This window comes from Dermacentor variabilis, unplaced genomic scaffold, assembly GCF_050947875.1.
Source record: "Dermacentor variabilis isolate Ectoservices unplaced genomic scaffold, ASM5094787v1 scaffold_15, whole genome shotgun sequence".
NCBI classification, from domain to species: Eukaryota; Metazoa; Arthropoda; class Arachnida; order Ixodida; family Ixodidae; genus Dermacentor; species Dermacentor variabilis.
Genome location: NW_027460313.1, coordinates 7,164,020 through 7,183,174, shown reverse-complemented (window position 1 = coordinate 7,183,174; position 19,155 = coordinate 7,164,020). Strand labels below are relative to the sequence as shown.

The following is a 19,155-nucleotide window of genomic DNA, read 5'->3' as shown; positions in this document are numbered from 1 at the left end:
ACACTGTTCCAAATTGCTGCGTAATTGTAAAGGCAGTCCCACTCTCGCTTTATCTGTGCAGAAATAAGACAGGTCATGTGCACAGGCAAGAACACGTATGTCGTTAGATGGGAAACCGAACCCTCTGAAGCTGCGCTCCTGAAGGATACGCACTACGAAGCGGTTCTAAATAGAGCAAAACAAAAGTGGGGCTAAAGGTATCCTTTCTCACTGATCACGGAAGATGAACCGACTCTGAGAGAAAACCGTTAAGTACTAACTTCTCGGCCATGTCGAGTCACTCACATAGCAAATTGTGACACCATCGAGAAGGCGAGATTCAATATTTATGTGCTTCAGAGGCCCTTCAAAGTAAAACTATTACAGTGTTTTTATTACAGCCTCCTGACGTCAAATTTTTAATCGCCTACGCAAGCATCGAGTGGTGACCCGCAGCGTTCTTTGAAGAACCCAATCAAATACTCGCCTCATTTATACGATGCCACTTTCTTTGCTTCCAAAGTGAATAGCATTGCCTACGTTGAGATGTCTTTCTCATATACTTGGCTGACAAGGGGTGAAGAGCACGCATAAGTGGAGATGGTTTCGGTGGGGCCGAGCTGACGCAGTCAAAGTAGGCAACCGGATGTGGAGGGTGGCGCGGTCGTCTGAGATTGGCCCGCTTACCCTTGTTTAGCTTGCGGTGGCTTGTCGAAAATTGCGGCGGCATGCAACGGAAGCCAAAAATGCCGCTAAAATGGATCCTCAGCGAGCAGGAGTTGGCAGAGCGATGTGGCATATGTACCGAAAGGGCTCCACAACGTTATACTGCAACGTAAAAACATTTCTTTCATACAACTAAATCCATTCTCCCTGGTAGCTCCAAGTAGTCGGTGCCAAAGCGATCTCTAGGCAGACGTATTCTATTCCCTTCGGAGCGGGGCAGTCTAGAAAAGAAATTCTTTTTTTTTGGCATATTAATGTGCCTCAATGCGTACACGATGAGCAAAACGAGAAGAAGGTAAAAGCGGGCGCCAACGTTTCCACAAGTGGACTTGTCTTTTTAAAGGTGACGTATGGTTTCCTTGGCACAGTATTGGCGGCGAGGAGTTACGGAGTCGCCATCCATCGGAAGCGCCTCGCTGGCGCAGTATGAGGGATCACGCGTCGCACTCCTCATAGGTTTTGCTGTCAGCGCTCACTGAAAACACCACGCGCGAGCTCTCCCGGACATTTCTGTAAGTACTTTCGAAACGAGAGAAGTTGTTTACTGTCTAAAAATAATCTTGGGCAAACTGAAAGCACACAATCGTTTACAGACGCTATCTCTTTACCGAATACGTACAGTGAACGCCACTGCGCGCGTGAAAGGTAGGTAAACGCTGAGAGCAAACTATGTGAAATATGTTCTTATAGTGTTTGTATAACTAAATGGAGCGTAACAGAATGAAGCCTCAATGCAGTGATCGCGCAGGTTCGCAGCGACCGATTGCGCGTCTGCATTCTTGTCCGCGCACTGTTTCGCTTTCTCCGCGCGCGCGTTCTCGCACCGTGCCATGAGCTTTAGGCCGCAGAATATGAGCATTTTACAGTATACAAGCAACCATTGTTGCGTGGGAGCTATCAGAGCTGTTCAAAAATAACTTCATTGTAGAGACTTCGACGCCTACAGGGACTATGATGTGCCGTCGCGACGATTCAATCTTTTTTTTTTCTTCTAAATTCTTTGACTTTTCAATATTATTTTACGTGTTGCGTCGCACTGTATGTTTATAGGTGTTCTCAGCGTGCAATTTCCCGCTGCTCCTTTGTTGTAATCCAGTGCATTAATTCATAACACAAACATGACCATATGACATGCTTTTTTTAAATGTGCTTCTTACCGCTGCCTTTGCACTCCACTGAAATAGCCAGTATCTATAGCATCGGCAAGTTGATAGACCAAACCGTCATGACATTAGTCGAGCAGCAGACTCGGGCGAGCGTCTCAGTGCGCGTTTTCAGAACATCGCAGACAGGGCGCCGTAGCAGAAATCTTCCTCGCGTCTGTGCTTGCTGCATACCCGAGTTGTAGCCCAGGACTGTTTGCCGGTTTTATGTTTCGCCAGCCAAGCTTCACGCAGCTTCTTGTCCTGCGGCTAAGTGTGAATAAGGCTGACACCGGCCTCCGTTACGTGCGTCCGGCCCTGCGGCACCGAGCAGCAGCCTACCATGTTGCGCGCCTTCAAAGGCAGCCACTACCTATTGTAGTGCTTTCAAGCGTTGTAAAGGAGACACTCGAAGCGGGAAAATTTCGCCACTAAATGAGGACCGCAGCGTACAAGGGAATTCAAACTCGTTTTCAGCTCGCTTCGGCGCTCCCGAAGCAGCCGACGCGGCCGCTATGTCCACGTGATCCCTCCTAGCACGTCACGCCGACGGTGGCGCCAGCTTTTCCAGTGGTGGAGCTCTAGGCCAATATATAGCTAGGTTCTTCTAAAAGGAAGAAGGTGTAAGGTGGGTGGGTGCGGCAACAAGCGAAGGTGGGTCAGCGGCGAGCGTGTAGAATTGAGAACGATGGAGTGCTGGGGGGGGAGGGCGCAGAAGGCCGGCAACACGGCCGTGTGTCAGCCGGCGTTCAACGGTCGTGTGCACAGCACCTTTTTATTACCTGCTTCGCTAGTGGCCGTGGGCTATCGTGTCTCTGGAAGACAATAAAAAGGGCGACAGGAAATGGTGCTCGTGAAAGAACAAATTTAGAAAGACTCGCTGAAATGCAATAAATATATAAATAAAAGAATAAAGGAAAGAAAGGGTGGGAGAAAAAACACTGAGAAACCGAATTGTTGTTGCCTAGAGCTTGAAAGTTAGCATAGCGAATAGATTCTAAAGCTCCCTTTGAAACGTTTATGCTTATTGGTTGCAATGTCTTGAACTTATGGGCAAGGTACGATTCTCTGTATTTTCCTTCTCGTTCAGAAGGGAAGTTTGACTAATAATTTCGAATTCTTGAAGGTCGATACACCACGTGTTAGCAAAAACGGGAAACTGAACGAAATGTACTTAATTCCTCACTTAAGAAAATTTACACCCTCTGGGGGCTTATCTTGTCGCACAACGATAATCGTCATCTGTCGTACCCGCATTTTCGTTTCTTTAACGCTACTAGCCCGGTGCTTCCATGGCACGAACCGCTGATGCGGTATCAGCGTGGCACAGCATTCTCGACAGAAAAGTAGCGAGCGCTGAATTTTCAAGAAAAGAAATGCAAGCATGGCAGATGGCGATTATCGTTGTGGGACAAAGATAAACCACTAAGGGTGCAACTGTTTTAAGAGTGCTGGGTATGACAATTGACTATTTATGTCGGTGCAATGGAATGCTGCACGCAAAAGGAAACGAGAAACTAAAGGCTCTACGACCTGTCCAGTGAAGAGAAACTGTTTGATCATGCTGTAAATCAATGCATTGGACCTATGCCCAAGAACCTTGGACCTAAGAAGAAGTTGCAACTTCTTCCTCACGTCACTTTTCCTTTCTCAAATGTAGTTTGGCAACTGCAGTCCTCATGCCCCTCTGTATTAAATCATGTTTCAATACTGATAATATTAGTCGCCAATAGTTTGCTGCTGATTGCCGCAGCGTTCAACTAGGCACTGACCACCCGCAAGTATACATCTACCGTCCAGAAAAGCAATTGCTAACCAAGATGAGGGAACTCGGAGTCTCTAAAATGTTTCTTGCCCATTATTTTCTGCCGAATTTTAATGGTAGGGCCGCACATTTCTACGCTACACTTCTCGGGTGCTTCGTTGCGAGTAGAACTTGGTCGTCTTCGCTTTGGCATGGAAAATGGCCGGTTACAAATAGTGCATTTTTTCAGCTTCTCGGGTGGCAAGTACTTAGGAACGTCCGGAAGCACAATAGAGATCGCGTCATACGCGAGAATCGCCCGATAACGGGAGTTCCATACAATCTCATCTTCACCTGGAACGTACGCTGTACGAATAATGCCATGAACTGACCTTCACAGACGACGTTTCCTTCGTCGATGGTTCTGCCTGGACGCTTCGCAGTGATCAGACTCAGCTGTGGTATGAAACATTGACAGGGCTTCTACACAAGAACAGCACGCCTTTGTAGAAACGCGGTGCGAAGCAGGGTCTGTCTCACTCGACCAGCCACCGTTCTGTAATTTTGTTGGCAATCAGCTACGCGATTAGCGTTTCCTCGTAGCCGCACAAGAACCACAATGAAACGTAATACCACACGCTTCTTCTGACAGCAGCTCTGTGAACACCGGAAGGGGCGCATGGGAGAACGAATGCATTGTAGCACGCCTGCTACGGACAGTGCCCGCTCGCAGTGTAATCACGGTGGCGGTACTCGCGCCGCCCCCCACTCGCGCAGCAGACGGCACACTTCCCAGTATTCTAATTACAACGTAACATCTGTTTAGAGACATTTAATGTCAATGTGTGCAATAAAATACATGGCATCTTAACAAAACGTGGCATTTTATGGCGAACAGCTTAACAAATACATGGCATTTTTAACAAAAACGCCGCATACAGCGGCGTTTTCTTAAAAAGGTAAACGGAGCAACAGTGCATTTTGACCGTAAGTTTGGTGGCGCGTGTATGTGTTTAAACCCATGCCATCGTCAGAAATTCTTCAACGAGGACCTGTCATGCAAACTCTGCGGATTATCTGGCTCTATTGCAGAACGGTTTGGGTGAGCTATGCAGTGAACGCCGTTCCTCTGTCGGTGATGAGGACTTCTTGGGCACGATGTCGCAGCAGGATGTTCTCAGCGAAGAATTTATCAACTTCGCTCGCATCACTTTTAGGTAGAGCTTTGGCTTTGGCGTAGCGGGTAAGGTAGTCAGTAGAAACGACGATACACTTGTTTCCATATGTTGACGTCGGAAATAGTCCGAACAAATCCATTCCTATCTGCTGAAATGGTCGGCAAGGAGGCTCAATCGGGTGTAGTAATCTCGGTGGCCTTGTCGTCGGTGTCTTACGTCTCTGACAGCCTCGTCATGTCTTGAAACTGGCGACGTTGGTGGTCAGGCACGGTAGGTAATACCTTTCCTGTATCCTCGGTAGCGTCTGGGAGAATCCGAGGTACCCAGAGGTCGTATCGCCATGTAGGGTGGGCAGTAAAACAAGACGTGGCGCTGAAGGAACAAGAAGAAGGTAGTCGGCGCTGACTGGTGAGAAGTTGTCTACGTGGACGTCATTTTGCAGGGGAAACGAAGCGAATCCTCACTGAAACGCCCTAGCGATAACGTCGGTGTTTCCTTCAATATTCGACGGTTTTTTTAGCTCCGGGTCTGCTCGTTGCTGTTCAGCGAAGTCTTCCGCGCTTATTGTTCTAAGGAAGGCGTCGTCATCCAAGTGGTCTTGTGGCGGTGAGTCAATGGGAGCTCGCGATAGGTAGTCGGAATCAGAGTGCTTCCGTCCGGATTTGTAAACAATGGTTATTTCAAATTACTGGAGTCTCTGACTCCAGCGTGCGAGGCGTCCTGACGGATCCTTTAAATTTACCAGCCGACACAAGGCGCTGTGGCCGCTTACCACTTTAAAGGGCCCGCCATAAAGGTAAGGGTGGAATTTTGTCGTAGCCCAAATAATGCAAGGGATTGCTTTTTCGTAGTAGAATAACTGGCTTCCAATTTGGACAGTGATCGACTAGCGTAAGCAATGGTCCTTTTACAGCCGTCTTTCATTTGGGTTAGGACGGCACCGAGGCCTTGCGCCGGTGTGGGTTTCGGTGTCGGCGCATTCGTTAAAGTGGGCCAGCACTGCTGATGACTGCAGGCGCTATTTAAGCTCTTGGAAGCGTTCGGGTAGCGGCACTTCCCACTTGAAATTGATGTCTGATGTCATGAGAGAAATTAATGGATCGGCGATGCGCGAAAAGTTATTGATGAAGTGTTTGTAATAGGCCCACAAGCCACTGAATCTGCGCACGCCCTTTACGGTGTGCTGTGGCAAGTTAGTGATGGCAGATGCCTTCTGCGGATAAGGGTGGACTCCACATTTGCTGATGACGTGGCCGAAAACAGAAGCTCGTCGTAAGCGAAGCGGCACTTTTCCGGCTTAAGAGTGAGCCCTGATAACCTGATGACCCACTCGTCGACTTCTATTTGCCAGTAGCCAGCGACGAGAAGTACTTAGCGTTGTAGAGCCGATCCAATGCGTCGCCTATGCGTGGGAGGGGGTATACATCCTTCTTTGTGATCTTGTTCAACCAACACTAATCCACGCAGGAACGTAGGCTTCCATTGTTTTTCTTCACCAAGACTACAAGTGATACCTATAGGCTTTTCGACGGTTTGATGATATCGTAGCGCAGCATTTCATCGACTTGTTGGTTATAGCTTCAAGTTCTCGCGTCGAAACTCTGTTAGGGCTCTGGCGGACTGGTCGAGCGGATTCTTCGGTTATTATGCGATGTCTTGCAACTGTCATTTGTCGAATCCTCGTGGACGTAGAAAAGCAGTCTTTTTATCGTTAGTGAAGACTTCTGAGCTGCTACTTCTTACTCGTGGGGAGACTTGGATTTACGTCGAAGTGTGGTTCGGGAACTGAGCCGTCGAGGAAGATGTGGCAGAATGGGAGAAGACAAACGTATTGCTGGTTTTCACAATTTCATCGATGTATGCAGTCATGGTGCCCTTGTTGATGTGCATGAACTGCTGGCTAAAATTTATCAGCATCAATAGCGTTTTTCCTCCGTGCAGTCGAGCGATCCCACTTGCGACGCAAATTTCGCGGTCTAGCAGTAGCCGTTGGCCACCCTCGGTGACGCCGTCTACGTCTGCGGGTGTTTCGGTGCCCACGGATATGACAATAGTGGAGTGAGGTGGGATGCTCACTTGATCTTCATATAGCGTTATCCACTTCGACTTCAAGTCAATAATGGCGCCATGTTAGATTAAGAAGTTCATGCCGAGAATGACCTCTCGTGAACGCTGTTGGAGGATAACGAAGGAGGCAGGGTAGTTTCGGTTATGAATGGTAAGTGTTGCCGTGCACATTGCAGTCGGCGTTTTCAGGTGTGTTCCAGCGGTCCGAATTTGGGAGCCTTCCCACCCAGTCCTAACTTCCTTCAACCGGGCGGCGTCGGGTCCACTGATGACGGAGTAGTCGTTCCTGGTTCTACAAACGCGGTTACTGCGCGGCGGTTGAGCAACACGTCGAGGTCGGTGGCTCTTTGTTTGGCGTTACAGTTTGGTCTTGGCGTCAATTAACGACTGCGTCGCGTTGACGTGTGGCTGGTACGTTGCATCGTCAGGTCGGTGCATTCTTTGCTTCCAGTCTTCGTCGGGATGGCGGGGTGTCGTTATGCCGTCGAGATAGTCTCTTCGGCGCCTTAGTAGATGACGGAGAATCTTCGTCATTTCGACAAAGAGCAAGCGCAGCTCCATCAGTTGATGCTTTGAGTTTTCCGGATATGGGCTGACGGACCAGCCCCTGGGCAAGTGTATGATCGGCGCAGTGGCGACAGGTAGTGCCCTTGTGCCGGTGGACGCGATGGTCGTCGAGGGCTCCACTGAGTCGTGGCGAGGTAGACGATATCACGGGGCCGTTCACCCTGCTGCGGGTGCGGTGCATGGACGGCGAACCCTCGCAGTCCCTAGTCGCGGTATGGGTATCAGCAGTAGACATATCCGTTTTGCCCTCAGTGATAGGAAAGCGGGCGGTGGTCGGGGGCGCGACAAATGTCTGCCGTCCTCGGGAAGCTGCGCTGTGCGATTGGTGGGCGTGCTGGTGGTGGCGGCGGTTGACGACGGAATTGCGTCGTTACGGGGCCCTGGCGCGTTCGCTAAAGGGGACCTTGACGACGGGAGACGACGGCATAAGTCATAGCTTCTGGCTGTGGTTGCGGCGATGCAGGAACTTCTGGTACTTCTAATGCCCGCTGAATCTCTTACAATGTCAGCGACCGAGGCCGCTTGGGGCTCTGGCCTTGGGCACAAGTTCTGCAGCTCTTTCCGTACGACCGCTCTGATCCGTCTCAGCGCATGGTGGTTATATTGCCTGGTGCGCGTTTTAAGCGTCTTCTCGATCGCTGAGGCTTCCGAGACAAATTCAGCGACAGTATTGAGAGGTTTGCATATCAATCCATTGAATAGCTTTTATTTAACACCCGCAGCAAGAACCAAACTTTCTTTTCTTCAGAGATATCGGGGTCGGTGTGGCGGAAGAGGCGAGTCATTTCCTCCGGAAAGATCACGATTTTCTCGTTCCCCAGCTGCTTGCAGGTTTCCAGTAGAGCTTGGGCTCGCTCTTTGCGCAGGATGCTCGTGAAGGTCTGCAGGAAGCCTTTGCGGAACAGGTCCCACGCAGTCAGGATCGATTCTCGGTTCTCAAGCCATGCCCTGGCACCGTCTTCCAAGGCGAAGTACACATGCCGCAGCTTGTCGTCGGAGTTCCATTTGTTGAATGCAGCGAGCCATTCGTATGTTTCCAGCCAGTTATCCCGATATTAAAACGATGATCCACGGAAGGTCGGTGGCTCCCTGGGCTGTTGCAGCCCGATGGGGGACCCTGGGGTTGCCATTGGGATTCCAGACTCGGCCTGGATCTTTTTGGTTGTCTCAGCTAAAAATCCGTGTTGCGGGGACAGGTGTTTTAGTCTGCAGCTTGTTCGATGGCTCGGGACGACGCTGGTGCTTTCTTCGCGGCCCGGTCTTTGGTGACGGCTAGTCGGTGGCGTCCGGTACATGAACGCAAATCACCTCCAGCGGATGTCACGGGGTAGTGACGGTCTAGAATACAGTAGCAAAACTGAATGCCGAAACAAACTCTTTATTGGGCGAACCAGGGCCCAGGAAAACAGGCTGCACTGAAAGCAGAACGATAGCGGTGAACACAATCGGCGATCGTCGAACGCAAATGTGATCAGCCTTTCAAGCGCGTCCGATTTTATACATGAGTAATCGAACGTTCCAGAGTAACCCCTGGTGGTTGCGGGTCTTCCAGGAAGTACTACGCAATTCGCGTCGCGCATACAGTCAGATTACACAAGGTTCGGCGACTACAGACAGCGGATACTACCATCGATAATATTCGAGAAACTTCCGATACATGCGGGCGCGTCCTGCGCCGAGCGATAACGTTTATTGGACTGAAAAGTGGTCAGCCGAGAAAGATAAACACGCACACATGTCAATATATAAACGACAACACGAGCCATAAGGTGACTAGTTAAAACTTAATAGATGTTTCTTAATAAGTCCGTTATGCATAACCATTTATCGCGCAATGTTCGCCTTCTCGAATAATCCAGCTTACTTAAAAATGTGAGATGTGCCTCGGGAAGCTTAGAGAAAATTCTGTGCAGTTGAAAAAAAAAACACTGGGTATGTAGACGCTCCAATCGCGATTTGTTTTCTCTATACAAAACGTAGTTGTGCTCATTGACACTACTTAATCGGATCGCGCGTCAGCTGCCGAGGTGCCGGACGTTCGCCTTCGTTACTAAAGAATAAGATGACCCTAGTCTCTTGTGCAAGCTTGTTGAACTTTGCATGGCTACGAGGACAGGCAATGGAGACGTTTGGGTTTCCCATAAAATTTCATTGCGGCGCTGCAGTCGCTGACTCACCTTGGGAAGAACAGGCAATACGTGGACTTTTTTTCCTCTAGAACTGTGCAGGGTTTTAGGAAAGCGAATTCAGCGGAGTTGAATGAATAATAGAACAGCATATACCGCAACATAATAAAAACAATTGCTAACGTGAGCATGTCGTCTTTCTCCGTAGATTGTCCATATATTCAACATAAAGTATTACATTGCGATGTTTAAATTCCTGCAACTGTTCGTTGCTATATGAGGGTGCCAGACCGGAGGACTCCTAGCCAATTTTGACCAGCTGTGGTCCTAGAAAGTGCGCCTAGATCTAAGTGCACGGCCACTGTTACATTTCACCTTCACGAAAATACGACGGCACCCGCCGGTCGGGACTGAATGCGGCCCTCGTGCTCGACAGCCAAACGACATAGCGACTAAGGAACCACGGCGGGTATATTTACCACTATAGATATGCGACTATGCACTTAGAAATCCACATGAAGCAATCCGCATACTAAACTGCCGAATGTGTCAGAGCGTGCATTTTATATGCTTAGATGGATGCGGGGTTGTATGGATATGTTGGCAACTACGTGTAGTAAAGAAGTGATACTATGGTACTGTGGATCAACCTCGCAAGATAGATCAAAGTAGTTGTACATTTCTTTTCATAAAATGACACCTTTACACACGAGCGTTCTGTGTCCCTGCTAAAAGGAAGTATCTTTATGAATGCAATACTTCTCATGAGTACATGGTACCTGCAGCAAGGTCAAATGCAATATTTATATGGTTACTCCGTGCCGGCGTCAGAACATAAAATGCTATGAAATATTGAAGTGCACTTTCGAAGAAAGAAGAGCACTGTCGTCATGAACTTGAGATCATTTTAAAACAGTAAAAGCCAAAATTGAAAAGCCTCATTCCAGGTCCGATGATGTTCGCGTACGTCAAGTAACAGTGGAGCCGTAGTCATTGCCACACCAATGAATCCGTACACGTTACGTATTTTTGGCCGGCAACTTCGTCTAAATTTAACAAAGTACGTCTATGTTCATAAATAAGTCTGGCAACTGTGAATCACACAAAAATACCACCAATAGCAGCGCTAATGCAAACCAAGACCTGAGTGTTCAGTGCAAGTTGACGTTGGTAGGCCAGAACTGTAATTTGCATTGTAATGTCTCCCCGTGTAGGATATAATGTCTTCCCACGTGTGTTGCATCTCTCAGCCTGCAGATATAAACCCAATTCAAACTGAATTGTTCACGTCAAAGGCCCCAACTGTCGTTCTCGGAGATCGTGGTTCACACGAGCACTGTTCTGCGAACGCGCGCAATAGCACAGAAGTACACCGCTTCAGTGCAGCTGTCACGTCCAACCCTACAGAGTTGCCCTGAAGCCGCGGTTGCGTGGCTTGGCGAGTCCTATGAAGGTGGCTGTGGAGCACAGAACGCAGGGGCTCTTCTCAACCAGGACGTTGTTCTGACGCTCGTCGTCACGCCGCATCCACGTGATCCGTTTCTCGAGGTCGTCATCCTTGTCTCGATAATGGGCGTGGAAGCAGCGTAAGCGCGGAAGCGTGGAGACAAGCTCCGTGACGTGCATATCGACGACGTTACTCTCCAGAAGAGCAGTAGACACTAGGCACAAGTACTCCAGCAACTGGACGCGGCGAATGTTAGTCTGTAATGGAAAATTGTACAAGCTGTAGTCGTTATTTCAAGTTTACCACTCCTAGCGAATGAGTGTCGTTGAAAAAAAAAACCACGAAAAAGAGATTGATCATAAGCTCTTTAATGAAATGCAGCGAATTTTTCTGCCTATATGTAGCTCCCTACATGCTAGTCGGCGCAAGCAAAGGGATCGAGGCCGGGGAAGCTACCAAAGCAACATAACGCACAGTTGATTAGGATATGTACATTTCAGGCAAAGATAATTGTGCGTGAAAAAGGTGAGCTTGTCCATTGAGCAACGCTCTAAGAGGAACGGTAATTTAAAAATAATCACCGCCCAAGGACCTCGTACACATGATTAAACAGCGAAGCTGAAAGGTGCAGCCCCGGTGTTAATCAGTGGGTTCATTAAACGATCGCTTGGTAGCGCGCCGGATCCTCGGTACTTAGTTGCCGCTTGCGCTCGGCTGCACGGGCCTGTTCTTATGCCCGGGCTGCAGCATGGGCATGGCGTAGACGAGTTCGTTCCCGGTTCTACTCGGGGTGTTGCTTATCGAAAGCTGAGCTCTTGAGCAGTACGTATGACGCGTGCCCTACCCATTTCGGAGCCGAAGAGAAACTGCTGCGGGCGCGCTCGGCTCCGACGCAGAGCAACGTCACTACTGGCACAGCCAATCGCCCGCCACTCTTTTTCGCGCATGGCGTTGCAGTTTTCGGTGTACAGATGACGGACGGACGAATCGGCTAGTCATATACAGCTGCGCTGAAAAAATTAACCGACGATTAGGCTATTCCCTCATGCTAAATTTGAGCATAGCTCTACACGTGCTTTCATTCCGCAATATATTAGCTGGCGCGGACACTGTCATGCGGAACGCTGCAAATGGCGCGAAGTGTGGCGCGATTGCCTTGCTAATCGGGAGGTCTTGAGAGGCAGCGCCTGGGTGACGCGTGGGCGCGATTCACTGCATCCACCGCAAACAGATCTGCTGATACAACGCTTTGTTTCCATATATGGTATTATTAGTGGGCACGCTCGCCGCATGCCATCGGTGAACAGATGACGGCGCGCCACTCTGGCTCCATCTCATAGCGGTTGTCGCCGCAGAGCCCGCCTTGCACGGCACTACGGTTTTTTTCTCACGTTCGCGCTATACCCTCCCTCTGCGTTTTCCTCCCTCGCGCTCTGTTCGCTATCGCTGTTCCGCTACCGCCGCTCAAAGCAGGAGTGGGCGCCTGAGAGCTGCGCGCTCAAACCAAATGTCTGTGGTTTTACACGCGAAAAATATGAACTGATTATGAGGCACGCCGTAGTGAGAGCCTCCGAATTAATTGTAACTACCTAGAGTACGTTATTGTGCACCGAAATGCAGGTAGAGGTAGATTTTTGCTGTTCGCCACCATCACGATGGGCCGCCGCGGCTAGGATCGAATCCGCGACATCGAGCTCCATAGTGCGATGCCATAGCCACTTGGCCTACCGTGGGGGGTGAAACGAAAATTTAAAGCTTCACGTATGCTTAACGGAGAAGGCATAGAACGTAGTGTGCTTCTTAGCTTCTAGAATCAACGCATCTGTGGCGTGTAAATACCCTTTAAATGCGCTTAAAGCAGTTAAATGCGACAGCGTTTCATTGCCTAGCACCCTATCCAAGTTTGAACCTGAATGGGCTTCTAGCTTTTATAGATATCTCCCCAGTGATGGCGCGGCAGTGATGTATGATAGATAGAGTAGATATGGGGGCGCACGAAAATACTGCAAACGAGGCAGCATATGGGGACAGGGAGTGGACGTCCTTCGAAATATGCGAGATGCAGACGATAACCTGCTTAGAAAAATGGCTGACAAAAGTAAATGAAGAGACACGGGTGCCTAAGGTTTTTTTTATATAACCATGTAAGAATTCATTGAGCCAAATGGGAAAAAAGAACCAGACAACTGACAAGAAAATATTAAACTCGCACCGTGAACAGTGACGCAGAAAATGAGTTCAGAGGAAGTTACCAGCATTATGCATAAACCTCGATATTGTGAAAAATCAGATCGCGCTGCACTCACTATCGTATAACGTTTAAGACTAGCCACCGCACTTCATGTCGAGGTCATCCGTTAGGCCTAGCCACCGCGACGCAGTGACTTACGTGGATTAGATTTTTTAGCTGTCGCATTTGGTGCAGAAGTTGATGTATGCGCACATAGATGTTTCCGGGAATCTCCACCCACGAATTGAAATTTGCCACGTTCGTCATTCCCCCAAGCATGAATGAAAGCGTTATTCCCGTGACGCTTGTGCCACCAGTATCAAGTTAAACGCTAAAACTAGACAAGGTTAACTGGAAAACACCTTACGCAGGAATGCATTAATGTCTGGTGTCGCACTACAATATCTCCCGCTAAGTGTCCTGAAGTCCCTTAACTACCCTGCATAAAACGAAGCCCGAAAGTGCCATACACGCTAGCAATCGCTGACACAACAAAATAAATAAATAAGCGTACCCATCGCATCTGTGGTAATCGGTGACAAGCGAAGCTTTCACTTAAATTTACGAAAATGTTCAAGGAAATATTAAGCACACGTAACGATAGTGCCGCAAAGGTCTGGGCGAAATGATATTTGCAGCGGAAGGTTTACGCAGGTGCTACACAATTGCTCAAACGTTTTCATGTATAGGGGCCGCGTGCGTATCAGAGGGACATAAATGCACATGAGATTTATTATGCAACACCCGTGTCGGTTCTTTTATGCATCACATCACTTACACGACTCGTATATCACAGTTTTCTTACGCTCGGCAACGTCAGTAGTCGCCGGTATTCCGCTAGAGGCTTATTTCAGACCTCCGTTTCTTCCACAGAAACCGCACCGTCTGGCCACAATTTTCACGTTCACTTCCGCCTCCACACTCAGCTGCGTGTCTTGCCTGCTTCTCTGCTGCCGAATTTCTCACCTATTGCTTGCATGCTTGCCTCTTTGGGCCCAGTGTACCAAGTTTTCTACTAAGCAAGGCAGCAGCAACCAGCACCCACAAAGTAGACAACAGAGTAAAAGAAAGCTTCGCTTTAAAATGCGCGGGTCATTCCATTGAGAGCTATGGGATCCTAAATTTATGCTCACAGTTAGCACATCGCAGGCAGATAACGCAATAAATACGCTGGAACAATTGCAAAATTTCCCATGTTAGCTGATTTCCAAGGCTCCTTTTCCAACGGAGCTGCAAATGGCTCGGGTACCATAGAATTTTCGTGTCAGCACAGAAGAAAGCATTATTATCAATGGCTCATCATTATCAGAAAGCATCATTATCAATGGCGTAAGCAAGCGAAAAATGCAATGGCTCATAGCCCCGTAAGGCAGATGCTACAAGAGATCAGCAAATTAAAGCGAGCAGTGCTTATGCTATTTGTAATCGCGCATACAACGTGCAGAACAGCATATCCAAAACCCATTACCAATGGCTCATACCCCCGTAAGCAAGCAAAATGCAATGGCTGATAGCCCCGTAAGGTTCATGGCTAATCACTTTGCTTGGGTTAGTTGCAATTACTAGCCCTGTGGTAGCTGTCCGTAATTTCAATTGGTATATGTCGCGAGCGAAAAGAGTGCCTTACGCGTTGCAGACATATCGCTTCCGATGCCACACTGATCCGGCTGAACCGACCATCCAGCGGCGTACGCGCATCGATTTGACATTATCAAAGAATATGTTTGCAGTTGCGAGTATGCCGATCAGTGTATATCACAGCGACCACAAAGCCATTGTGGCCGTCGCTACTAAGTGACAATTAGTGATGCAATAAAATGTTTACGAGAAGTATCTTGCCACAATGTTTACAGCTCCGTTGGTCATCCAGGTTCGCAGGGCCGAATGGTCTTGAAATTTTTTTGCCAAACCACTCAGCGCTAAAACCCCCGCCCAGCAAAGATACATTTATACTCTACGAGTAGAGTATAAATGTTTCTGGCTGAGAAAAATACTGTTCCTGGCTAGGGAGCACAACTGAGTACATAAGATTTTCGAAGTAATTCCCTGAAAGCCTTGCCGCTTGCGATTTTTTCCTTAGAGAGGGAGAAACGTAGCCCGCGAAAATATTTCTTAGTTGAAAGGACGTCTTGCAGTGCGCCCGAGTTGGGGAAGCTTGCACATTGCTCCATTACCTGCCAGGTACACAGCTGTACATGCTGTCCTGCCCATCAGAAAAACGCAATGACGACACAGGATGTAGCCAAGCTACGTGCCATTCGCTCGCGGTTACGAGAGTGACAAATTCTGATGCTATTTGTTCGTTGTGCACAAATGAACTGAGTCATTAAGTTAAGGTCTAGGGTGCTTATCAAGGGACAAATTTAGGTTCTCAGCTTGCACCGTGCAATCTATTAAGTTTTAACCAGCGGCATCGCTTGAAATCGCAGTAGTGCTGCTACCTTTCTTGTCACCAATTATATATATATGGGTCAGGGATTTTCTTTTTTTTCGGGTTCCCATGCGTCTTAACTTCACTATGAAAATAAATATAAGCACAAAAGTCTGTTTTGAGAAGCTACCGCAACAGTGACTTATCGTTGATAGTCATCTGGTCGGTCGCTGTTCGGTTTCACACGCCTAAATACACTTTCGCGAATTGTCTTTGCTCAAGCGCACGCCCAAAGTAGACGGCGAGCGTCCGCTGCAGACGCAGGAGGCGAGCACTTCGGAAACTCGGCATCTTAATGGCATGGTCCACCCCATGTCCAAGAGATGGCTAGTGTAAGCGCCGCCCCGGCCCGAAGTCTCCACAGATATACTCCCTCCACCCGAGAAAGATTGTGAGAAAGGAGGCAGACACACGCGAGGATGAGTGCACACGTGTTGACCGGAGGATAGATTTCCAGGCAATGAGAACAAAACGGAGGTCAGAGGGAAGGGAAAGAGGAAGTACGGGTGTCGAGAAAGAGGGAGCAATGCGGTCCACAAGGTCATTGTTGTGGTCATGACCGTGGGCCTACCCCCAATGGACAGTAATGTCCACAAATGTGAAACTGCGAATTTTGTCTATATGCTCACAAATACGGAATGTTTTTGTTACTTGATTAAGTTGCTTAATTGCGCCTAGGCTGTCAGTAGGGATATGAGCTTCGTTGATGCAATTTAATTAATAATGGGCCAGGAAAGTTCGTTGCATAGCTGCGGTTGGCTTGGATCTCAGAGTTTGCTGGACTCGAGAAAGCTATTTGTCCTCCACTTGGGTTAACCGCCTCGTCCGTCGACATGGGTGAGCGATATCATTGGCACCCCACATGACGTTATCGTGACTATACTTCAACCCTGTCGCAGCTCTAAATTTATTTTTGAAGGTATATACAGGGTAACTTGTAACTTGTCAAAACTTCAAAATGTGCGAGTGCCAGGTACCTGAACGGAACCTAGGTAATGTTTGCCTAAGTTAGACTTTTTTTTTCATATTTCACCTAATCGCCCAGCGCGGCGGCTTAGCGGCTATGGTGTTGCGCTACTGAGCACGAGGTAGCGAGATCAAATGGCAACTGCGGCGGCCGAATTTCCATGGGGCGAAATGCAAAAAACGCCCATCTCCCGGCCGTGCATTGTGGGCACGTTAAACAGCCCCTCGGGGTCAAAATGAATCCGGAGTCCACGGCGCGCCTCATAATGAAATCGTGGTTTTGCAGCATAAAACGCAAGAATTCATTCAATCATTTCGTTTAAATACATAATGAACTGTTCATGATTTAGTTTTCAAATATTATATTCAGAGCAAAATTCTCAATCGAAATTATACGCCACCATGAACAATTCCAGATCCGTCTTTGTTTCTCTATACGTGCTAGATAAAAGTTGCTGCTAGTTAGCTGTACGTGTTAAATGCTTTCAGCAGGGAAATAAGACGCTCGGAGACAAGGATGAAGACGACACTGGGCTATGCAGTTTTTTTAAGTCCATATGCAAACAATTTTGAAATCGCCTGTTACATATAACATAATTGTAGACCTTGAGCTGGAATACTTGTTGTGAACACAATTCTTGCACAATAACTCGAAATAAATAACTGAATTAAATTTCACTATGTTCCACCTAATTACTTTACAGCACGTATTTCAAATTATAAACTTCAGCAGGCGCATTATCAAGTCATATCCACGTATAACGAATTTCGAGGATGACACCAGTTTTTAGATATGCACTGTCAAACTAAAGGTAACTAATGAACTGTTGTTCTACTTTCTTTTTTAAACAAAGCTTCGTTTTATTCTGTGAAGCACAAAAATAAATGGAACGCCAACGTATAGGCTACTATTGCCCACTTTGGGAATACATTTTTCAAAATTTGTGCCACCCTTAATTTTTTTTAAAAAATTGATACGTCTTGCAAACTCACAAGTACAATTCGTAATTTGAAATAAGTTCAAAGAGTAATTTGTCAAAAATCGAATATTGCGATAGCAATCACGAGGACATTCCAGGTGAGCTTCCACGATTGTCGTCGCTGTGATGTTCCGTAGGAAGTCCAACTGCGATAAGATCATATTGTGCCCCGCGGCGCAATGTGTTTTGCGTACGAGGGAATGCGTGAGAAGGTGAGCCGAGAAGGACGGTGCACGACGCGCGACGTCTTCCCGTTCGCCCACTATTTTTGCGCGAAAAGCGGGTCGAAGGGGGTAGGGATGCCGGTGAGCGAGCGAGTCCAATTCTAGCCCGGCTATGGCTATAGACCAGAACACGATAGTCTCGAACCGGATGGGCTGAGCGCATACCCCGGAAGCCAGCGACCGGCCGCCATTTTCCCTGAGCTGCCAAGACGCGTTCGCATGCATGTAGCGTGTGTGTGTTACGGGTAGTTCAATGTGTATATATGTCTGTGCCCGCGACATCCAAGTACAGAACATCATCGAGGCGTCGCCGCGTCATATATGTATGTGCAAATAGCCAGCGAAAACGAAGCACATTGCAGAGCGCCGTTTTCAACGAACACGATGTACGTCGAGAGCTGTGCCGCTGTGGCATACTCAGCCGCGCATGTCCTTTTGTCTCTGTATGTGTGTATCTGTGCGTGTCTCTTTATGTGTATGTGTCTGTCTACGGATCTCGATTACACGAAGGCCTGAGGTGGGCTTCGTACAGCGTATCTCGCCACAGAACTCCGCACCTGATTCACAAGTAAATGCCGCGAAAGTGTTCGTACCGCTACAAAGTTCTGACGCTCATGACACTCGAACTCATGCGTAACAGATTGAATTCCGTGCACTGGCATTAGGGGCCACGAAATTTCGCAATACCTTTCAGCAACTATTCGAAACCTTTACGTGTGAAAGCTGGTTTGTGTTGCTTATAGTAACTACTGGCCAGAGGGCAAGAGCGGCGATGTTTGTTAAAAAAAAAGTATGCATACATTGCACAGTAGATCCGACACGGCTGAACTAACGTTAATTCATTCTTCCACCGTCCCGAGACAAAAAGCGGACACATCTGGGCATCTGCGCACGTCCGCTACGCTTACTCGAACCTACGGCATGCCGCCTGTTTTCAAGGTGCGGGCCGCGAAATTTTTCCAGGCACTAAAACGCGGCGGAGGTAAAGTATGTAGCGCACTGCAAGGTTTTTACTAGTTCGTGACGCATTGTCAGACGTGCAAATCAAGGTGGAATAGCCGCAGAGCCAATGTTCCCGCATGCAATGGTAACGCGGATTTACCCGAACGATCCGCTCCGCCTGCGGACATTGCGCTTGCCACAGCCATTCCGATTTGTGGCACAATTGTGCCGAGAAACTGAAGTTTATTAACTAAATTCGCTAGCTAAAATTCACCATCCCGTTCTTTCGTGAGAACTTCAAAGAAATGTCAAAGCGCAAGCAGTGCGTCTACCTGCGGTCGCCTCGCCTGGCAGCTCGGGGCGGTTGGAGCCGCAGGTGGCGCCACCGCGCTTTGAAAATGGCGCC

The 19,155-nt window shown here is 48.3% G+C and overlaps 1 protein-coding gene across 1 annotated transcript in view; it reads right to left on the bottom strand.

The window, feature by feature from the left end:
- Positions 1–9,057: 9,057 nt before the first annotated feature.
- The window catches only part of LOC142567903 (uncharacterized), a 50,991-nt gene continuing 40,893 nt past the window's right edge, over positions 9,058–19,155 (bottom strand). Inside the window, exon 3 of the mRNA XM_075677995.1 lies at positions 9,058–11,233. Within this exon, the coding sequence (XP_075534110.1) occupies positions 10,931–11,233 (303 nt within the window). The 3' untranslated portion in view covers positions 9,058–10,930. The remainder of the gene's footprint in view (positions 11,234–19,155) is intronic.